Source organism: Mus pahari, chromosome 23, assembly GCF_900095145.1.
Source record: "Mus pahari chromosome 23, PAHARI_EIJ_v1.1, whole genome shotgun sequence".
NCBI classification, from domain to species: domain Eukaryota; kingdom Metazoa; phylum Chordata; class Mammalia; order Rodentia; family Muridae; genus Mus; species Mus pahari.
The window spans coordinates 37,109,929-37,131,061 of record NC_034612.1 but is presented as its reverse complement, the minus strand read 5'-3'; the positions used below and the strand labels follow the sequence as shown (position 1 = coordinate 37,131,061).

The 21,133-nt window shown below is 47.6% G+C and overlaps 1 protein-coding gene across 2 annotated transcripts in view; it reads left to right on the top strand.

Moving 5' to 3' along the window:
• The window catches only part of Lnx2 (ligand of numb-protein X 2), a 60,795-nt gene that overhangs the window by 19,861 nt on the left and 19,801 nt on the right, over window positions 1-21,133 (top strand). For both annotated transcript variants that reach the window (XM_021186854.2, XM_029533590.1), the window contains exon 2: window positions 14,933-15,396. In XM_021186854.2, coding sequence (XP_021042513.1) covers window positions 14,987-15,396 — 410 coding nt within the window. In that variant the 5' untranslated portion in view covers window positions 14,933-14,986. The remainder of the gene's footprint in view (window positions 1-14,932; window positions 15,397-21,133) is intronic.

Below are 21,133 nucleotides of genomic sequence, written 5' to 3'. Positions count from 1 at the left end.
TTAAAGGCATGCGCCACCACGCCCGGCTGATGGAATGTTTTTAAATGAGAGTGGTGTGTGTGTGTGTGTGTGTGTGTGTGTGTGTGTGTGTGTGTGTAAGAGAGAGAGAGAGAGACAGACAGACAGACAGACAGACAGACAGACAGAGGTCCTAGAACAGCACCTGGGAAGTCTGTATTCTTCTCTGAGGATATTGACCAGTAGGCTACCACAGAAAAGGTCCGGTATGGTGAAGCCTGGTACTTTGAGTGGTGTTTGGGAATGAGAACAGTAGATCCTGGCCCGATGCCCACTGTTCAACACCTGGCCTCCAGCCACAGCTCTCAGTTTCATTTTATAGCCTTCTCTCTCCTGTACTTCTGGGAAAGTTAACATTGTGCCCTGTTTTGGAAGTAACCAAGGTTTAACCCACTAAACTTTCATGTGCTCCTTGCTACTGAGATTGGTTCAAGTTGCCTTAAGCTTAAGACATGTCCCAAGCCAAACTGCAGAGTCAGGAAGCCACGATTCTGGGTATCAGCATATTGTGGAGGCTGAGCAAGGGGATCTGCACTCTCCCAAAACTACTGCAGCAGCCGCCACCCACAGTTCCACCACACACGTACCCAGCTCAGAGGAGGCGGGGCTGTCTGAGTCAGCCACACCTGTCCCATTGGCCACTTTTACTCAGTTTTCTGGCATATGAGGCTGAGGGAGAATCCTACACCCACTTAATCATCAGGCAGTCTGCCGTCTACTGCATGGCTCAAGGCTCCCTCACGCATTAACTCTACTGTAGCCTCTGTTTCTCTGGTCATATGCTCTGCTCCTCTAAGTGGTTAGTCTGGTGGCCAATTTTGAGTTTATTGAAAGAAGAAACTTTCCCCTACAATGCATAGTCAGTCTCTGTCTCTGTCTCTGTCTCTGTCTCTGTCTCTGTCTCTCTCTCTCTCTCTCTCTCTCTCTCTCTCTCTCTCTCTCTTTTTCTCTCTCTGTTCTGTCCAGGACAGTAGCAGAGCCATAGAACATTATCCACTGTTTGAACTATAGCTAGTACCAGTTGGAATGTGACATAAACAGAACACTGTGGTGCTGGAGAGATGGCTCGGCAGTTAAGAGCATGTGTTGCTTTTACAGAGGACCTGAGTTCACCCGGGCATCCATATAGTGGTTCATTACCATCCATAACCCCGGTTTCAGGGTACCTAACAGGTACTCACATGATGCACATACATACATGCAGGCAATACATTAATAGACATAAGAAAAAAAATAATAAATCTAGCTAGGTGGTGGTAGCATACACCTTTAAAACCAGCACTTGGGAGGCACAGGCAGGTGAATCTCTGTGAGTTTGAGGCCAGCCTGGTCTACAGAGTAAGTTCCAGAACAGCCAGGACTACACAGTGAAACCCTGTCTTAATTAATAAACAAACAAACAAACAAACAAATCTATAAAAAATTTAAATAAATACTGGATTTCAGAATGCTAGCATGAAGAAAGTATTATGATAGTTCAGTATTCTTTTTACATGGTGATTACATGGTAACTGATTAGATTAAAGTATCATTACGTATTGTAGTGGATACCATCTGTTTCTCTTTAATGTGGCTACTGAAAAATTTAAGTTGTATGTGCCTCTCATTATCTTTCTGTTGTGTCACTGACTAATTAAAGTCCCTGTACCAGACTAGTCTCTGAGAGGGCAGGGACTATTTGTTTAACCGAAGTAACCCTATCTCTTAAGCCTGGTGCCCAGCCTGTAGCATATAATCAACAAATAATTTGTTGAACGAGCTGTGAATGCTCTGGTGCTTAATTTCTGTCCCTGGCATGTACCGTGCTAGTTAACTGATAGGAAGAAACAAGCTGAAGTGGTTTTAAGAACATATTCCATGCTATGTGTTCTTCATCCTGATGTCTCCATGGAAACAGTACCCAAAAGATTGCCAGGATTTCTGTAGTAGTCTTCAGATAGCATTTTCTCCCATTAACCAAATACATGAAAGTTTAAATGTTTGGGTAGGTGTTTCTTAGGTTTGAAGTCCAAATCATAGCACTTTACTTTGAAAAAAAAGGTTTTAAATGCTTACATTCTCCCTATATTTATGGAAAATTTTCTATTAAAATAATTTTCATTGTTTTAATTTTATTGGCTTATGTTAATTATGTAATAATTGGTTTTGTTATGATGTTTCATGTGTATATTTAACATATTTTGATGCTCTTCAAGCCCCTTCCCTTGTCCCTCTCCCACCCACACTGATTGGTTCCCTTCTCTGTCAGTTTTCCTCCTACTTGCATGGCTTCTGCTTGTTTGTGACCAGTGGGCTCCTGCAGGCTGCATCCCTAAGCCCACGTGCAGGTTACTTACAGGAGCTTGAGCACCACACTGGTATCTGAGGTCCTGAAAATGTCTTACTGGGTCCCCTCAACCACTGACTGCCCAGATGTCCTCCAAGAGGAGGGCAGGGACTTGTGAGCCCCCTTTCCCTGCATCCTGGAATATCAAGGGACCCAACTGTGTAGGGCTTGTCAGATAATCCCACTGCTGTGGGTTCGAGAGGACAGCGCTCCTAGCATGCCCAGATACAGTGTTCCACATCACTCAGCCCTTCCTCAGCTCTTACTGCTTCCTGCAGTGTTCCTGAGCCATGGAGGTTTGGGCGGAAGTCCTGCTTAGAACCAACTTTTGTCCAGTCAGTGAGTTCACTCTGATCAGTTAGCCGTCTCTGCAGTCACGGCCACCCATTGTGGTTTCTCTGACCCAAACTGCAAATACCACTGCTGAGATTGATTCTTGGCTCTGCAGCGTCTCATCTCTTGGGTCCGTATGGCAGATGGATACTCTCCCAGACCCGTTGCCACCTAGTTCTGAGGCTTCAGACAGAAACAGCTTACGAGAGGGATCATTTGGGCTTACGATAGGCGACCCTTCCGTTTTCATGGTCAGGGGACAGAGCCGTTTAGATTATGGCAGGCCCAGAGTGTGGCTGAGACTATTCATGTCACAACCAACCAGGAAGCAGAGAACACCCCAGAACAAGGACTACTTCTGTTTGATGACTTTATGGCTTCTGGTTTTTCTTTTATCACTGTTTGTAAATACACATTGCCCGTTAGATAATTGAATGTTTGTTAGAAACACAAATTCAGATTGCTTTGAGAGTGCTAGGAGAGATCAAGGTAGTGGTTTGTAACCATTTATGTGTCTAACCTGGGGCCACTAAGCTGAAAAGACCAGGCAAGAGCCTAGAGGCTGAGTGGCCATAGATGATGGGTTTGCTTTAAATGGGGAAACACAGTCTTGCTTTAGGTCTGTATGGGCAAATCCTAGGGAGAAAGCCCTAAGCCGGGTTAAAACCTTTCTCTTCAGACCCTTTTCGAGATAAGTACAAGCGAATGAAAACCTTGGTGCCCCGAGGCAAGTACAAGCGAATGTTTTCAAGAAGACTGTGGGGAAGTCCATCAGATGCTCTGATTTGAGCTGCTACCCAGCTTTATGCTCGTTCAGATTGGTTTTGCTGTCTGAATGCAGAAACCGCTATTGAATTTTATGGTTGCCAAAGGACCTAGAGGTAGCTCAACGGTTAAGAGAGGACCCAGATTTAATTCCCAGCACCCACACGGGGCAGGCAGTCATTTGTAACTTCAGTGTGCTGAAGTTTCTGGCCTACTCATGGGACACAGAGCTACACGCAGGCAAAGCATGCATACACATTTTAAAGGTATATTATATAAATAAGTAACGCCAGTGTCCTTCTAGCATTGTGGCCTTTGTACAAATAGGAGTGAGTATGTGGTTTCTTCTGAAAACCTGTCACCCAGGTACTAACAGTAGAAAAGAAATAATTTGCCTATGGGTCTGCCATCCAGTTATTTATGTAAAATATATACTTATATATGTATATGCAAGTAGTACATATGTGTCTATAAAGCATACCATGTGCAATCACTGAGTATGGTTTGATTAGCATCTGTGTGTGTGTGTGTGTGTGTGTGTGTGTGTGTGTGTGTGTGTGTCGCAATCACTGAAATCAGTCTCCCTGATTTGAGTCCCATTTTCATCAGCTGCAGCCTTGGGGTCTTAGCAAGCTGGGCGACAGTGATCCTAACTTGGTGTCATCATGTGGGTTAAACCTGTAACTCCATCTCGTCTCATCAGGCCTGTCACACAGTGAGCAGTCAGTAACTGTCGCCCCCCCCCCCCCAATCCACTAACTTTGAGAGCTTCCCCAGGAGGGTAGGGACCTAGTCCCCTGGTGGCTGCACAGGTAGAGGTGGAGCTGTGTTCCCCCTGGTCAAGCTTCTTCATGTATCACACTTCCCATCAGGCCTCTGCACGGAATATGATCTTCACAATTGCATAAGGCAGAGTGCACCCCAGGAGACTCACACCAGTCAGCGTGCATCCACACACGGCACTCAAGGGGACATCCCAGAGTTCCTGCACAGTAAGCTGAGCTAGTGAGTGTCTGCTGTGTCACAGAGAGGCTAAGGGGTCTCAGTGCGGTTGTCAGAGGAGTTTTCACGACCCGGTGTCTATGCTGCTCGCCTCCCCTGCCCTCTTTGTTGGGAAAACAGATCTTTCCCATGGGCAATAAAAACAGGAAGCAGAAAGTCCTCCACACGACCTTGAAGGGATTGCCACTGTCGGCTTTTACTTCTAACAGATGGGTCTGTGTCGAAACTGAAGTGAAGGGTAAAGGTAGGAACCGAGAGAGGCTCCTGAAGCAGCAGTTCAAGCATGTGATGAGGCAAGGGAGCCATGCTGGACAGAGCTGCCACGACAGGAAATGACTCAGTTTCAAATACATGTCCAGGCAGTTTCGGCATGGTTTGCTGCTGAGGATGACGGGGTCTGCAGAAAAGGCGAGGGCAACTCCAGGAGTTTTGCCCTACACAACTGGAAAGGTAGAACTTGAGTGACAGAGCCAGAGAAGCTTGAAAGAGCAGGTGTAAGGGTGGCGCTCAGGTTTAGACCTGGGACGTTGACACTCGCTCGCTGGCTAGTCAGCTCGTCAAAGAGCGGATCTGACTGGAATTCACGGCCCGGTATACAAACTGGAAAAGTCCCCAACAGGAGAGTAGATGAGTAAGCTTTGTCCCACGTTGGGATGCTTCCCAGCGAGAAGTCCTTCGAGGTGAAGAGAAAGCCAAGAGGAGCGACTGGAGAGAGATGAGGAGCATGCGACTTGGAGAGACCAGGCGCAAGGGTTTCATGCAGGAGGACGTAATCAGTTGTGTCGAATCTTGCAGACAAGGCCAGTCAAATAAGATTAGGACTGGGAGTTAAGCAGTGGATTTAGCAACGTGGAATTTACTGGTGACCTTGACACAGAGTTTCGATGGGGAAAGCGACAGCTCCTGAAGTCAAGGTCAAGAGAGGCTCAGGAGAGCAGCGAGGGCCGAGGCAACTCCGTGGGAAACTGCACCATGTGGGGTAGGCAGAAACCACACGCTCGGGGAGGAAATGAGGGTATGAGAGGTGCCGACCTCTAACCCCTTTGACATCCTCATCCCTACCACAGCGGTAAACTGGACTTCTACTCTCATATAAAGCTTTAATACGTGTATCTCTGGCTAGTCTTGGGGGCCTCCTGTTTAATATCCCATCCCCCTGGCTAACTCTCTTCAGCTTCTTCACATGAAGAAAGTTCATGTCTCAGTAACTTCGAAAATGAAAGTGTTCTTCCTTAAGGGTTACCCTCCCCCCACCTTCATCTCACCACCAATATTTCTGTTAGGCCTGCATGTAAGAGTCCCCATTCTACCCAAAGGGTTCCCCACCAGCTATTACAGTGGTTAGCTTGGGGGTTGGGATTGTCATACTGTGGACAGAAGCTGAACAGCTACACCCACCGCCCCCCACCCCCACCCCTTGCTTTTTCCCCTCAGTTCTGCTGACTTTCTTAGACCGTACTATTTGGTTTCTTGAGTTACTCACTACTCTTTTTTGAGCGCTGTCCAGTTACTTCCTGTGAACAAACTAAAAACAAAACAGGCAAAACTAAAACCAAACCAAAAAAAAAAAAAAACCACCTAAAATAACTAGGCTAGAAGAAAAAGAATTTATATTACACAAACTACCCTCTAGAGTAGTGGTTCTCAACCTGTGGCTTGCAACTCCTTTGGGATATTTACATTACTATTCATAACAGTAGCAAAATTAGTTATGAAACAGCAACGAAAATTTATGGTTGAGGGCCACCACCACATGAGGAACTATCTTAAAGGGTCCTAGCATTGAGAAAGTTGAGAGCTACAGCTCTATATAGTAAGCACAATTTTGATTCCTATGAGCAATGTGTGGTTTGTTTGGTTTTTCTGAAATGTTTCAATCCCTGTTACTTTTGTGTTGATATCCGTAAATTTTACCTTTGAAAAGTATTTTTCTGGGGACTGCAAAGGACCTGGGTTCATTCCAGCACTCCCAGGGCAGCTCATAGCCATTTGCAATTCCAGTGCCAGGGAATCCAATTCCGTCTTCTGGCCTGAGCCAACACAGCAAGTACACGAAGTGCACAGACACGAGTGGGGGAAACACCCACACGAATAAAGTAATCCCAGGCGAATGTCTACGTGCTTGGTCTTTTGTTTCAAGTCAAAAGAATTTTAACCCAGCGCCTTCCTGACTACACTTTTCAAAGCTAGCTGCCCTTTAGGATTCTGTTCCGCTTGCTTTTGTGTGATCTGTATGGCTTGAGTTTACAGCATTTAAAATACAAAGCTGAGATACAGTTCAGTGCGTTGCGTCATGAGGCGCTGAGTGTACATCAGCACTGAGAAAGTGACGCCACTCTACCCTAATGTAAACAACACAGACACAGCCCGCAAGAGCTTTTTGTCTTTTTAAATCTTTATCACTAATAAGCCAGAAGCCCCGGGAGAGTCTGCCCTGGTTTGTTTGGGGGCGGGGGGGGGGGAGTTGAGGCAGGTCTTACTTTTCCAGCTCAAACTGGCCTTGAACTTACAATCCTTCCCCTGAGCCATCCATCCAGGGCGGGCACTGCTGGTGTGCACCACCAGGACAGACTTCATAAATCCTGAATGACTGGGAGGAACAGAGGGGGACGAAAGAGGGAGTCGAGACAAATGTTTTGCTTTGAATATATTTTGTTTGTGAAAGTTACCTAGCAGAGCTGTCAAAAACAGCAAATTGGTGTAGTCATTTGTGAAATAATAACATAAAACCTGGAGACTTGAATGGGTTCTGAAAATTGGGAAATTAATGTAATTGGGCACATCCAGCCTCCTTGTGTTTCTGAACTGACAGCAAACGTTCTATCTCCTATCATGGAGCATTAGTCATGTGTATTTTAAAGGGATGTTGTGTCTGTGGCGTGTCTGCATGGATGCTGAACTGTGACAACACTGTAGACTCTGACTGCTCCCTTTCTCGTCTGAAGGCCTTCCGTTGGCACACGCAAGTCATTCAGAGTATTACTAGACCTGCGGGGGTCCCTGACCTGAGCCCCTGGGCTGTTGTGGGGAGTCAAGGTGATGCCTTTGGAGTCTGGCCCAAAGCCGTTTGATCAGATGAGGCTCATCTACAGTAAGCTATAACGGGAGCAAACTGAGCAGCCTGCGTCTGTTGTTCCAATTGTCAGTGTCACTGAGTCACTCTGAGAGCGGCGGCGGCGTTTATGTTTGCATCTTCTCTGTAGTGAGGGTAATGAAGTCTTAAACCTAACTCTGATTAAACTGAGGCCGCCCCTGTGAGCCCGTCCCCATAGGTTACTTCCACCTAGATTGGCAGCTCCTTTGCAGGTGTCCTGTGATGGGGCTGGGGAGGCCTCGTGACGCAGAGCTAGGAATCCTGTGTGAGCCTCCTGGTCACCCGTCTGGTGGGTCAGCATGGCTGCCCAGCTTTCCGTCGTCCTCTCCCATCAGTGCTACCTTAGCCCTGAGAGGCTCTACGGAAGGGAGACAGTACTCCACAGTGATTTCATGTCACCGCACCATCTCTGCCTCACAGGCTCGGGCCGAGGGTTGCAGACGTTTGAGCGCCAGAGCTGAGTTTTTGAACCCTAACTCAAATCATCACTTTTTTGGTGACCTTTCCTGCCTTGTGCAATTTTGAGTCAAAATTATAGGAAGTAGACATTGAGACAGGCCTTAAATAATTTGTCAACTCTTTAATTATCTGAAGATAATTTTTAAAGGATTTCTTCTAGGAGTTAAGCATTTGAAAGCTTTCATCTGCTAAAAGAAGGTAAGAGATTATTTGATTAAAAATTGAACCCTTACCTTTGAGTGTCTTATCATTTAATACCTGTCTGTCACCTCAGCAGATAAAGGCAATAAAACCAAGGCAGGGGATACCACAGTTCCCTTCCCCCACCCCACTGTATATTATGGGATGCTAGTGAGGCTGTAGCATTGTCTGAGCTGTAAGGAATGCCACTGTTCAGCAGGCTGGCAAGGCGCGCCCTGGGAAGGAGCCATATGCTGTGGGCTTCCCTGCAATTGCATTCATTCTTTCCACAGAGACGTTTTGTACATGTTTGCGTTTTGTTTTTGCATTTTAAAAGACGGGATCTAGTATATAGAAGACTGGCCTCGAACTTGATATATAGCTGAGCTTGAACTTTAATAGCACAACCGAGGCTGGAAAGATAGGCCCGTGATTAAGAGCACTTGCTGCTGCCTTTGCAGAGGACGCAGATGAGTTCCCAGCACACACATGATGGCTAACAGCTATCCATAACTCCGGTTCAAGGGGGCTCCAAAGCCTCTGAGCACCAGGCAGATGTGCGCTGTACATGTGTACATGCAAAAAAAAACCTCAGATGCATAAAACAATAAATGCAATCAATTTAAAAAAAAAAAAAAAAGAAAGAAGATGCTAAGCACTTCTGAATTAAATTGCTGTGGAGTGGGCCGGTAAGATGGCTCAGGGGCTCTCGGGTGGCCGCCAGTGGATGACTCGGGTTCAGTCCCTATCCAAAGCTGGGAACACTCCTGACCCCCACACACGTGTGGTGGGGCCGTGCGTGGGTGTGCCTCCACACGTGCCCCTGCACGCACACACACGCACACAGGAATGATGGTGATACATAAAATTAAAATTGTTTAAAGCGCTGTGGGTATGTGTGTATATGTGACCAATGACTAGTTAGGCACAGCTACTAGTTAAAGACAGGAGGAAGCCAAGGCGCAGGGAATGTTATCTAGAGTATCGCGCAGTGGGTGCTTGGTGAGTGTGGTGATGAAGGGGTGCATTGTGGAGTGACCTCATGGCCAGGCTGGCATAGAGTTCTGGGCTTTAATTTCACAATATCTAGCATTTTGTTTGTTTAGCTTACTAATTTTGTAGATTTTTAAATAGGGGTACATCTAATGACAAGTAGCAACTTAAAAACCAGTCAAAAAGCCGTGCGTGGTAGCGCGCGCCTTTAATCCCAGCACTATCCCAGCACTCGGGAGGCAGAGGCAGGCGGATTTCTGAGTTCAAGGCCAGCCTGGTCTACAAAGTGAGTTCCAGGACAGCCAGGACTATACAGAGAGACCCTGTCTCGAAAAACCAAAAACCAAAATAAACAAACAAACAAAAAATCAGTCAAAAGTGATTTTCCAGACACTTGAAATGATTCCTTGCTATTGCTGAGCGGGGCAGGAGATGAGTAGCTAGCTGGATGCCCTGAAGTAGTTACAGAAGCGAGAAAACCATGAATGTGGAACTGTTGAAACTTATTTTGATGGTTTCCTCGCTCTTGGTGTTGTGTTAGAAAAGAACGGTTGATGAAGAGTAGAATTTATGTGAAGCTCCCATGTGACATGCTAACTACTTTTCTACAGCCAGGGACCCAGATGCTTCTTCAGGCAGAAAGAGGCCCTGGGTAGAGCCATGTTCCAGGAAGGCCTCCCTCCCCATCATTGATTGAGTCCATTGGTGCTATCTGATACCAAAGACAATCAGTTCGTTATTGTGGCACAGTTTGGGAGCTTCACTTCTGTCTGCCTGTTACTCTGGGCAGGGGGTGGTAGTTCATGGCAGAGCAGAAATGCTCCCTCTGTGGTGAAGGAGGGACCAGGGTACCACCAGGCCTTACCTATAAAGGACCTGCCTGCCATCTTCCACTATCGCCACGCTGAAGACCAGAGCTTTACCTCAGGTAGCAGGCAGGGCTCATCCTGACATTTTACTCTGTTCAGGTTTTATTCTTTTCAAAAGAGGCGGGCCCTTCAGAGAGACTGTGGGCTGTGTCTATTCCTTTTTATCGCCGAGCGGTATCCCATGGTCCAGCTGTGTCATGGTTTGGTGGCTGGTTAGCTGTACAGGGTCTGTGGGTCCGTCCCTTCAGCTGCTCTCCTTCTGAGTGGAGCCATTTCAGAATTCTTGGGCAGATTTTTGTGGGAAGCGAGGGTTTTTTTGTTTGTTTGTTTGTTTGTTTTTTGTTTTTTTTGGCTTCTCTGAGATGATGTACAGGGCTGTAGGCGCTGTGACCTATGGTAGCTGGGAAGTTTCTGTCTTTGTTTTTGTTTGTTTTTTCATATACAGCTGAACTTCCAGAGTGGGTGAAGAGATTTTGAGGTCTAACGGTTTCACCACCAGTGCTTCCTGAGAGGCAACTGTCAGGGGTGACGGCCATGGGAACCGGAAGGAAAGATTGGTGCTGGCATCATGGAGAAACTTTTTCTTAGCCGGGGAGCTAAAGGAGCAGTGTTTGTTCTTTGTAAGTTAGTTGCCAGGTCAGCTCCATTGCTCTGTGGGGGCACAAGCATACAGTTTCCTCATGTGACACATAGTCACATATTTCAAACTCTTGTAAGATTTCTGTTAGTGCATAGTATATGCCAAGAAGCGGAAATGGGGGAGCTCACTGCTGTTTATCTGAACTGATATGGCTCCAGGCTCCTAGCTGGTTATGTTTACAACCAGAGACAACTGCTGCTCCCACCCTTAGTCAGAGAAGCTTCCCTTGGCAAGGAGAGCCAGTGAATGCAACAGAACATGGCTGCTCAAGATCCTGAGAATGAGTGACAGCTGAGTGGCAGTCCCAAACAAACGGCATTTATACCACCTGCACTTAAAGGGACATCACAGAAGATCGGGGAAGAGGTCTGGGAAATGCTGTCTTCCTCAGGACACAGCCAGGGCAGCCGTGACTTCCTTCAATAGGCCTGTCAGAGTCGGCCGTACTGCCTGTTGGCTACTGAGTGATTCTGGGGAGGCACAGATGGTGTCTTTGTGTGCCCACTGATGAACCACCCGGCCTCCAGTGGATAGATCCACAAACACAGGTGACCCCAAATCAGTGGATCACAAAATGAAGCAAAAAGACAGGAATGAGACCAGGCGTGGTGGTGCACGCCTTTAATCCCAGCACTCGGGAGGCAGAGGCAGGTGGATTTCTGAGTTCGAGGCCAGCCTGGTCTACAGAGTAAGTTCCAGGACAGCCAGGGCTACACAGAGAAACCCTGTCTCGAAAAAACAAAACAAAACAAACAAACAAAAGACACGAATGTGGGAAAGGGACTAGCAGAGAGGTATGGGGACAAGAGGTGAGAGGGGGATAAAAGGGTGGGAGAGGGCAGCCAGGACGCCTGAGATTCTCAACAAACTTAAAAATTACCAACTATGGAAAAATTTTAAAGAGACAAATAAGATATATAAGCAAACACACCTTATAGAAAGAGTTTACAATGAGGGTGTGTAAAGAGGTTGTAAGAGCTGATGGGGAAGGAGTCACTGGAGAGCTGGCAAGGACGGTGTGCTGGGGAGGATGAGAGGGAGGGTATGCTCAGATGCCGACCTTGGTGAGTCAGAGGGACCGCAGATGTTGCCAGAGTTTGTGTATGTGCACCATGTGTGCTTGCAGAGGTCGGAAGAGGAAGCCTGAGTCCTTGAGAGCCAGCATGTGGGTGGTGGGAACAGAATCCGGGTCCTTGGTAAGAGCAGAAAGGCTCTTAACCGCCGCCCTATCTCTCCAGCCCAAGCTTGTTGTCGGACCTACTCACCTTTGTGGGAACTAACCAGGGTCTTGTGAGGTTGTGTTCAGTTCTTGCCAGTGTATATCTTCAGTGACTTGAACACTTCCGTTACGCACCTCCCCAGCACCATCATGCTGGGACCAAGATCCTGGAGCTAGGGCCTTTAGGGGACACCCAGACACACATGGCTTAACCCCAGGAAGTGTGTAAAGCTCATAGTGGACCCTGACAGAAAGAGGGGGGAAAGACCCTGTTAGGCTGCCCGTGGCGGAACAGTGGAGATTGGAAAGTGGGTCCAGGCCTGCCTTACCCTAGAACTCACCTCACGAAATCCTTCTCTCGCGGAAATCACTTAGTTCACCATTCACGGTTTGGAAGCGAGGAAGAACTCAATTTTTTTTTTTCCCCTTACTAATTGTTAAGTTGTTAGCATTGAGCAAATGGCGGGCTGGTTCTGCAGTTTTATCGTATTAAGAGCTAATGCTTTAGAACACGTGTGATGCTAACTGTCCTCTCTATGGGCCCACTGTCACCAGCTGACAGACACAGAAGGTCTCAAGTCTGCTCAGTGGCCAGCAAGGACTTGACCCCCCCCAGGCCCGCTTCGGGTCTGTGTTCCCAATTAGTGCTGCAAGTTCAAATGAACATTTAATTCGTGGCAGCAAAGACATGTTTTGTGGGTGGAGATAATGTAGTTGTTATTATGTTAATTTTCCTTATGAAAAGATTTTGTGACAAAACGAAAATAAAGAACTAAAGATAGAGACTTAGGGAACAGCTAAAACATAATAGTCTTGAAATAAGTGTTGTCTTAGTCATTATGTGGGAGGGTAGCAGTACCATAGATTTTCTTGTGGAAAAGAAAACTTAGAATAAACGCTGTCACGTCAGAGGAGAGCAGAGGATATGAGAGTTTTCTTGCAAATGGGGTGGGAAACAAGAGGCTACAGGAAGAAATTCTGGGTTAATGCTGTTGCTTTCCCTCACCTCCTTCATCCTCCACTGGCAGAACAACTGCCAGGGTGGAGACCAGGACCCATGAGCCACCCACCACAGGAAGGACTTGCTGTCAGTAGTAAGGGAGGCTCGGTTGTCAGTTTATCTGTGGTTGGGTCAAGCCGTCCTTCTCACAGTCATGGCCATTCTTGTTAAATCCCTTACGACTGATATTTGTTTTTACTTGCTGTTCTTGTTAAATCCCTTACAACTGGTATTTGTTTTTATTTGCTGTTCTTGTTAAATCCCTTAGAACTGGTATTTGTTTTTATTTGCTGATGTAGGTATATTTGAGATATGGTCTTCCTCTGTAGTCCAGGCTGGCCTAGAACTTGCCTCAGTCTCCCAAGTGGTGGGATTATGAGTGTGCACCGATTTTTATTTTGTTTTTAAAATGAATATTCTACATAAAATTTCAGTCACCGGACAAGCGAGATGGTTCAGCAGGAGAAGGTGTCTGCCTCCAAGCTTGGAAACCTGAAGTCAATCCCCAGATCCCACGTGCTGAAAGAAAACTGACTGCCACAGTTCTCTGATCTCTACATGTGCTGGACACGCAGACACACGGACACACACTTATGCACACACTAAATAACTAAATGGCAAATGCTGGCACGTGGTTTGGAGAAACAACTACTGTTGGAGCACAGGGAATCCACGTGGCACTGCCCTTTCCGTTCTTGGGAAGGGGCTCTCAGTTTTGGATTTCCCAAGCGTGTTTCGTACATGGATGTTTTGCCTGTTTGCCGTGTCCTGGCTGTAGGCTGTGCGCCGTGCCCCGTGGCCACTCTGCCTGTGTGACTGTGTGGTGTCCTTCTTTCCTGAGATGCCCTTATCCCATACCCACATCCCTGCTCTGCCTGATGCTTCCAGTCATGACTCAGCAGTACAGTTTTTATGGTTTTTGTGTTTGGTTGCTTTTTTTTTTTTTTTTCTCTCTCCTTTTAAAAAATATCCCCAACCACAAGCACAATCAAATGGCAGTTTCTCACTCTCTCCTGCACTGTTATCCTGTCCTGCCCTTGACTTTACCTCTTAAAGCGCTCATGCCATGCAGTTTTATGATCCACTCTGTAATTGTCCGCTCTGCCTCTCCTGCCCATGTTCACTCTTCAGCAAACACTGGAGGCTCTGCCAGTGTCTGCAGAAGGGAGGCAGGGAGCGGTTGCCTTTGGAGTTGAATTCTTAACCCTTAGTGCCTTAGCAGTGAGGACAAAAGGCCTTCAGAAGGCGAGCATCCTCTGGGCCTCGCGTGCAGGTGGGGGGTGTTGAGTCATGTTAGTGAAGGCATGCACGCACAGCTAGCTGCTCTAAGTAATAAGACCAAGTGGAAGTGGGGCTAACGGACAGAACTAACGTATAACCTCTTTTATGTGTTTAGTTGAATTGTAGCATTTTCCCCCCCTTTGGCATAAGAAGTGTTTCCAGAGTTTGCAGAGATGTTATTTTGATGTACAGTCAAATGTGTCTTTCCCTGTATTTTGTATAGGGAGAGCATTCAAATCATACATGGGGAATACATGTGTTTTCCCCATCATGTGGAGCAAAGTCTTCTTCTTTTCATTGGCAAACTGAATTATCCTTGACTGCATTTAAGAGGCGCTGCCTTTGCTGAGGGCTCAGCTCAAGCAGCGTGAGGAGCTGTAAGTGAGCCCATAGTGAATGCCACATTGTTGGTGACTTGGGGATTGATTAGCCCTGAGAGTCCCAGGGGACATCAGTGTGCGGAGGGGGGGACACCAGTCAGTGGAGCAAGGCAACATAATTGATTAATTAGGCTTGAGAGTCCCAGGGGACAGTAAGGTGCTAGCGTGCACCAGTCAGGAGAGCAAGCCGGCTGCTCTTACTGGTGCCACTGTTTCTCTGGGGGATACCTGGCCTTTGCTTTGGCTTGCAAGTTCTTTGTGCAGAGCTTGGCAGAGAAAACCTTTCTCACTCACCAGGGAAATTAATTTCCTTTATTATTTTTATTACTACTTTGTTTCTAATACACTTTTGTTGGCGCTTGGCATTACGCAGACACACACCCGGCAAGCGTTGGACCCATGAGCCTCCGGGAACTGCCAATTCACAATGGGAACAACCAGTGACGAGATGGTGCCGGTGGAGCAGGCCTCCTCAGCCTCCTCCCTAGATCCCCTATGCTTCGAGTGCGGCCAGCAGCACTGGGCGAGAGAAAACCACCTGTACAACTACCAGGGGGAGGTGGACGACGACCTCATGTGCCACATTTGCCTCCAGCCCCTGCTCCAGCCGCTCGACACGCCCTGCGGACACACGTTCTGCCACAAGTGCCTCAGAAACTTCCTGCAGGAGAAGGATTTCTGTCCGCTGGACCGCAAGCGGCTTCATTTCAAGTTGTGTAAGAAGTCTAGCATCCTGGTCCATAAGCTTCTGGACAAACTGCTGGTCCTGTGTCCTTTTTCCTCCGTGTGCCAAGATGTGATGCAGCGCTGTGACCTAGAGGCACATCTTAAAAACAGGTGAGCAGGAAGGCATCAGAGAGCCGCTATGACCAATAGCCACACACTCGGGGCCGGGAATGGTGCCTGTGCCTGTAATCCCAGCACAGATATGCTGAGGCAGGGGGATGAGCACCCGTAAATACATGAACCAGTCAAATAGGAGGTGCGATAAATAAGTTGCATTGGTTCATATTTAATAATATACCTCAAAGGTATGGATATGGAAGCCACAATAAGCAGGTAGCACTTAGTAATATTTTCTTCACCATACCATGCAATTTATACTCAAATGGATGACAGGACATCAGAGTCCTTTTGCAAGCCGGGTTAGCATCAGAGGAAATAAGCAAGAAAGGGACTGAATGCAAATAAATTCTTTTGTCTAGTTTGTTTCCATAAGGAAGAGCTATACATGAAGAGCCTTACGCAGCCTTATGCATGGTTGGTACACTGGAGTCAGTTCAGTTACCTAAGGGTGGGGGAAGCCACTCGGGGCTGCACGGGCCTTTGGCAGGCAAACCTCTGTAAGTTCTAGACCACCCTAGTCTTCAGAGTGAAAATCCGTTTCAAACAAAACAAACAACACAAAGAGAGGTGAAGGGTTAAATATACCCCAGAATTCTAACCCACAGTCAACGCAAACAGCAGTTCCGCTAGCAAGGAAAGGCGGAAGTGATATGGCTGAGCTCTTGAAGATTCTGTGTTGAGAGCCTTGACTGAGTAAGAACTAGGAACTAGAGACAGAAATGTTTAGGGGTGATTTTTGTTCTAATAAACATTTGTTTCAAACGTTAAGTAAGTTATTTGTGCTAGCTTCTGAGTCTCACAATATGATTTTAGTAAGACTTGGCCTTCCCCAGGGCTCATTGAGTAAAGACCCTGATTCAGACAGCCTGAGTTGGATCCCTCAAACCCTCAGGGTGGAAGGAGAGAAGGAGCTCCCGCAGCTTGTCTTCCAACCTCCTCACGGGCACTGGGGTGCCTGCTGGTGTGTGCGCCCACACAGAGACACTCGCTCACACACATGAATACGTAAATAGCAACCACCACGTCTTTACACTCAAGTGACAAAAACACATGTATTTGTTTCTAAGCATCCGTTGAAAGAACTTGTGTGGTCATGTTGACTCTGGCCAACAGCACATCGCACATCACACTGCATTCAGATACAGCATAGGTCTAATGCGGACGAGCACATAAAGTCCTAGAGCTAACCAGACTGATCCAATCCTGTCATCTCAGCGCATGGAGATTTAACGCTAGTTAACGTGTGCATATGTTTAAACTTTGCTGTGTGCACCAGGCTGCTCTGCCGTGCAGTCTGTGCACTGCTCTGCCGGAGGGAGCAGTCAGTCTCTCTTATGCAAGTGGCTGCATGTGGGTGTTCAGCCCCGAGATCACAGTGTTATAAAGGGACCTCACTATTCAAATGATTGAGAAGTGGGAAACTGAGTCTCTCAGCTGGGGATGAGAACCTCATACACTCTGTTGACACAGAGTGGGGGGTGAGGCCCTTGCTCAGCATGTACAAGGTTGTGGGTTTGGTTCCCTGCACCAGAGGGAACAAAAGTCTTAAAGTAGGAGAAATGTGAAGATTTACAGAGAAACTGCTTGATCCCAAGGTATATTGCCTAAAACAGAGGCTAGGAGAGAGTAGGGTGTCTGCCTTTGGAAAAGCAGGGATCATGGCTTTGCATTCTGTGTCTCCGTCACCAGCAGGCAGAGTCCAAGGACCCACCAGGCTTAGCAAGCATCCCTTTGTCATCTCCCCACCACGACCCATACATAATAATGCACAGGGCCTTCTGCTGCGCCCTGTCTCCTGATGTTCCTGTGTACCTAGTCGCCGGGAGTGATGTCCCCGTAGTGCATGTGATTTCCTTCAGAGAGCCGAGGTCATGGAGCAGGTACCTAGCCAGCAGGAAAGGAAAACTAGTGTTTGGCTCTTTGCTGCTACCTGGGCCCCTTGGTTTCTTTTTAATCAGGGATTGCTGTGGACCTGTGCAGCTCCCAGCCTGTGGCTGGCTGCATGGTCCCGACCACTGCTGCCTTGGACCAGTGTGGTCTCAGCCATGCACGCACATCTAGTCTGTTGACTTACTGCTTTCAGGCCTCTGTGCTAGCTTCCCGTATGCACTAGGTTGCCCCGCAGTACAAGCAGGAGTCTGTGTTACTGTTGAGTGCTCCATCTCCAAAGACACATAGGGCTGTTTGCTGGTGGTGGTACCTGAGCCAGATTCGGACTCCCGATTTCAAATGATGCCCTTGCCTCGGCTTCTGAAGAGCTGGGCTGTACGTGGTTCTCTTGGGATGACCCTGTCCCACACCTGGACCTTGGAGGTTTGGGGTCCTTTTGTTTTGGTCTGTGTGCACACGTGCATGTCAAGCCCGGGGACAGCCTTGTGTGCTGTGGTGTTGTGTGGTGTGGTGTTGCTGAGGCACTGTCTGCCTGTTCTTTATTTCTTTTGCTCGTCTTTGAGGCAGGGGTCCTCACTGGGCAGCAGGCTTCAGGGGGCCGCCTGGCTGCCCAGCTCAGTAACCCCAGCTCTGGGGTTAGAAACATGTGCCACCATGCCCGCTTTGTTTTAATATGGGTTCTGGGATTTAACTCAGATCTTCTGGCTTGTAAGGCAAGCATTTTGTGAAGCTATCTCCTCTCAGCGTTGGTTTGGCTTGTTTGTTTTAGAGACAGGCTCTCCAAAGAGCAAGGATGGCCCTGACTGGTCTGGAATTCCCTTTGTGGGCCAGGCTGCTCCCAGACTCAGAGATTGACTTGCCTCTTCTTAAAGGTGTCACCATGCCCTGCCCCCTTGGTTTTGTTGTTGCATGATTGTGTGTGTGTGTGGTTGTGTGTGGTTGTGTGTTAAGAAGGTCTCCCATAACCATGCTGGCCTCGAGCTCTGTCCAGCTTAGGTTAGCTTTGAACTGATCCTCCTGTGTGCACCTCTTAAATGCTGGGGTCGTGGGCACATGCCACCACACCCACCTCAGCCTTTTGGTTTTAATGGTCACTTAGGTCTGGTTAGCGCTGATATCCCATAGTGGTGTTTTGAAGTACTTGTTGGTAGAACAAATCTAATTTGTTTTTTTTAGGACTTAAAAAGAATTCCACACATAAACTTAGTGTTGCTAATGAGGAAAATGCTAAAAGCCTTTGAAATTTGATCACAGTGTGTTTGGGCTGTACCCCTGCAATTCAGTTGCTTTGTGATGTTGGCTTAGCTCCCTTTCAAGTGTCCCGTGTGTATTAATAGAGCAGTTGCGAGGATGCAGGAGCTTTGTGCACATCGTCATTGTCACACAGGGACTAGCAGAGCGCAGCCTCCTGGGGCTTCAGTTCTGTGTGTACCAAGCAAGGGACATGGCTCTGAGTAGGCTGTGGTCCTGGGTTTTCCTCTGTTCGAGCCCACTGTGAACTACTCCATCCTTGGCCTTTTAACGGCTTTGCTTTGCATTTCACATATGAAATTCACCTCTTTAAAGTGTACGTGTCGGTGCCATTGTATGTTCCCAGTGCTGTGTATCATCTAGATTCTAGAGCATTCCAACAACTGGAAAGGAGCCTGAAACGCATTAGCAGCCCCTCCGTGCTCTCACACGCCCAGGCTTGGGTCAAGCTGCCCTAACTTAGTCTTCCACTCAGACTCTGTCATTTCCAGTATTTGGTTGTTTGCAGGGTGCTTGCTGTTATGCTGGTGGGCCTTTCATCAGCTCGACACAAGCTAAGGTTCTGTGGCGAGAGGGAGCCTCAACTGAGGAGCCACCTCCACCAGGTGGCCCTGGAGGGGCAGTGATTGATCAGTGATTGATGTGGGCATTGGCATCCCTGGGTGGGTTCTGAATTGTATGAAAGGCAGGCTGAGCAGGCCATGAAGGGGAAGTCTTCCACAGCCTCTGCTTCACTTCCTGCATCTAGTTTCCTGCCTCAGGTACTTGTCCTGACTTCCCTTAGTGATGGACTGTAGACTGTAAAATGGGATAAGACCTCTCCTCCCCAGGCTGCTTTCGGTAGTAGTGTTTATCACAGCAGTAGAGAACCAACCAGGACAGAAGTGTGGACAGAAATGCTAGTGCTCTGGCCATCTCTCTGTGGAAGCCCCCTGCCTTAACCCTGTCCTCTGAGTGCTTGGAGCATAGGTGTGCACACCAGCGTTCACTCACCTCACACTGACACTTTGTGGTCCTTGTGTCTTGCATGATTGTGTCCCTGGGATTGAAACTAGGACCTCAGCCCTTCTAGGGAAGGCCTGCCTCAGGCCACACCTACAACCCTGGGTCTCACCATTGTCCCTTGTAGCAGTTGGCTCTCTTGGCTGTTGCTCTGTGTGGGCCTTCTGCTCTGCCTTGAATAGTTGGCTGTCTTCCGCTCACGGTGGCCCTGCTGTCCTGTGGAAGTGCGGGTGTTCCCGAAGGTTCTATCTATAGACTTCCTCCCCCAAAGCCGTTGTCCCCATATTTTCCCGTGATGCCATTTTAGTCTTTTCCTGTCCTATGGGTGGTTTCCTGTTGTTAAGGATCTGCCTGTCCCATCGGGAATGCGAGCATAATTGCTTCTTCCTTTGTAGCAAGCTTAGAGTTTTCCATTTAAAAAAAATTTTTTAAAGTATACAATAGCACTAGGATAGGCGTTGTATACCTTGTAGGGTTGTTAGTTCAGCTAACTCTGTTCCTGTACATCAGGCTGGCCTCTGCCTCCTGAGTATTGGGGTAAAAGGTATGTACTGCCACTGAAATGGATGCTTACATGTAATAACGTGTTCTGGAAATTAAATCTTTAACACAAATGAGATTAGGGTCTCATTGTATAAACCGAGCTGGCCTTGAGTTGACAGAGTTCTCCCTGCCTCTGCCTCTTGTGTGCTCGGATTAACGGTGTACACCACCATACCTAGCTTTTAGAAAAGTATTTTCAAGTGAGCATAGAGAGTGAGAGATTTGTCATGGTATTTTCATACATCCGTGCACGTCAACAGAAGAAAGTATACTGACATGTTATTATATCTTGTTCTTATTTCTGTTCCTCTGGGACTGTCCATCCCTGGCTTCCTGCCAAATAGTCGTACTTTCATATCACACGTATTCCATTACGTGTCCTCCCTCCCTCCCCTCCCGTAAGATGGCTACCCTCTCATAGCCTCTGTCTACTCTCCTGGCCCTATCCACTCGTGAGAGTGTACGTGAGAGAGTGTGCAGTGGCTGTCTTTCCGCAGCTGACTTACTGTGCAGTGTGATGCCAGCTCCATCCATCCTCCGGTGGGTGTCATGGTTTTCAGTTTTCACGGCTGAAGAAAATGTCATTATGTGTATATGCCATCATCTTCATTCGTCATTGATGGATGTCGGGACTGGTTCTATTTCTAAGAGCTACCATGAATAATACAGCAACAAGCAGGGATGTGCAAGTGTCTCTGGTGCGTTGATGTCACACACGCCAGAGATGTGTACCAAGAGTGGTGTCGCTGGGTTCTGAATTTCGCTTGCTGTTTCTGTGGCCTTGCTTTGGATATTTGAGGAGCCTCAGCGCTGACCCCCTGCTAGGCTGCACATTGACATTCTCAGAAGCAGCAATCCGAGGCCCCTCTGTCTGCACACCCTTCCCGCGCTTGTTGCCTCTGGTGTGTTTGCTCGGGGGAGGCCATTCCCTTTGGGGTGAGAAGATGCCTCGATGGCTAAGGATGCTCAGCACTTGAGTAATAATGGCCACCCATGTTCATTCTGCATGAATTGTCTGTCCTTTTCATCAGCACATGTATTC